This window comes from Pyrus communis, chromosome 14, assembly GCF_041283825.1.
Source record: "Pyrus communis isolate YQ-2024b chromosome 14, ASM4128382v1, whole genome shotgun sequence".
NCBI classification, from domain to species: Eukaryota; Viridiplantae; Streptophyta; class Magnoliopsida; order Rosales; family Rosaceae; genus Pyrus; species Pyrus communis.
This window is the reverse complement of record NC_142578.1, coordinates 12,057,501-12,059,561: the sequence shown is the minus strand read 5'-3', so window position 1 is coordinate 12,059,561 and position 2,061 is coordinate 12,057,501. Positions and strand designations below refer to the sequence as shown.

The window sequence follows — 2,061 nt, the reverse complement described above, 5'->3', positions numbered from 1 at the left end:
GAGTGGTAGATTGCTCTATTTACTAAGATAGTCTATTTGATCACCAATGTTCTAATTTAAATTTTTTTTTAAAAACATAATTTATCTTTTTTTTTAAATATTAATCCTTTTCATCCGGCTCATTAATTTGGGGGCAGAGACCGACTTTGAGTTTCTTCTTAATTTTATTTTATTTTTTATTTTTTTTCAATTAAAAAAAAAAGAGAAGAGATTTTTTGGGTTTTTCTGCATATACAATTGTCACCAACTTCATCATATCCAATAGGGTCGGAATTAGGTTATGACGGGACCCACCACCCTCCACCCGATATCCCCCGCCGTTAAATACTCATTGCATTCGAATCAAATTCTTACTTCGCCAACACATTACCCTCCAATTTTTAAACTTTATCATTGTCGCTTGTAGAGACCAAAAAGAAGGCTCCGATCATAGGCACCAACCAACCTCACGTTCATGGCGACCAAGCTCTTGGCCCTATGCATACGCAACGAGAGCCGGGGCGACCTCTCACCCCGGCCCCACTACCCGTCCATGCCAAAGTTCCCCAAAGGTGTGGCGGCTGAAGAGACCAGCCTGGCAGCCGGAGCTGAGGCTAAGGCTTTGTTCTCTGTCATGGGCATGACGTGCTCCGCCTGTGCCGGGTCAGTCGAGAAGGCCATCAAGAGGCTCCCTGGGATTCGCGAGGCTGTTGTCGACGTCTTGAACAACCGGGCGCAAGTCATGTTCTTTCCCAATTACGTTAACGTAAGTCGCTTTACCTATCACGAGGATCTTTCATTTGTTTTTTCTTTTGATTATTGATGGTGTCACATTGAATGTCAAATTTTAATTTTGTTTTGTGTTGATTGTGGCCGGGATCTAAATAATTATCTTCATGTTTATATGTGATGTGTCTTGGAATTGCTTCTGCACTTTTGCACACCAAAAAATTGTCCTATTAATTTTACAAATAGGTTAATGAAATTGGGATTTTCTAAGCTTCAATTTCAGACCTAATCAATTCTATACCAAAAGAAAACTTAGCTGTGGCATTTGGATTGAGTTTGCACACTAAACTATTATTTTTAGCTTTTGAATTGAGTGCATCAAAGAAGAATTAAAGATAAAAAAGAACAATAAGTTGTTGAATGAAAAAACGAGTTTGCAGAAATCATTTCTCTAACAAAATTTTCTTTCCACGGAAAAATGATGTACTTGGAAACCTAATCCAATGTCAACAAAAGAGATGTTATAAGTTCATATTATGTTTATATATTTTTCTAAGTTGTAGGTATTGAGCTTAATATAAAGGATAATGATAGGGAAATGAATTTTTTTTTAAATCAAATAATGTATCACCAATAAGAAACAAGCATGTTTATCGACACTTAATTAATCATCCATTCATCTACAACCACATCATTTGATTTGCGAATTTGATTTTAAAAAATTTGGTATCCCTAACATTACCCTAATATAAAGCCAGGTTCCTTGTGATTTGGTCATGAATCAAGTATTAAGACAAAAAATATATAAGTATAGCATCTTATTTTACTCATAAACCTCTTAAGTCACGGCCTTAATTAGCTGACTAAGAGTCTTAATCATAGTTCTAATCTTTGACTTAGCTACATAGTTAGTAGAGATTCACAAACCTATTTTTCTTTAATAAGAAAAAAAAAGACTTGTCTTCCGCACCAAGTACAACCCAAACTACAGTTTATTAAAATATAAGCAAGCTTTAGCCTCTAGAATATGTATGTAAAAACAAAACTAATACTGTATGACGCCTAACATTTGTTTGAGTAGACCACTAAATTTTGTCATTTGATTTTTGTTTACTTTATTTAATCCAACGGCAAGAAAATAAAGATTGGTGTGTGAGGAGAGAAAATGAAAGTGTAAAAATTATTTTCATAATTTAATCCTATATATAGGAGATTTGCACCTTAATTCAGAAACTGTTCTGGTATGTTAGCCTATGTATATGTCTTCTATTAACAACAAGAGTAACCAGTTGAAATAAACAAACGATGAACAGTTTGAGAAAGATGCCATGATTTGAAAGAAAATGAATTTTT

General features: G+C 34.4%; 1 protein-coding gene across 1 annotated transcript in view; it reads left to right on the top strand.

The window, feature by feature from the left end:
• The first annotated feature begins 352 nt into the window (after positions 1–352).
• The window catches only part of LOC137712010 (putative copper-transporting ATPase HMA5), a 10,437-nt gene continuing 8,728 nt past the window's right edge, over positions 353–2,061 (top strand). The window contains exon 1 of the mRNA XM_068451161.2: positions 353–745. Coding sequence (XP_068307262.2) covers positions 455–745 — 291 coding nt within the window. The 5' untranslated portion in view covers positions 353–454. The remainder of the gene's footprint in view (positions 746–2,061) is intronic.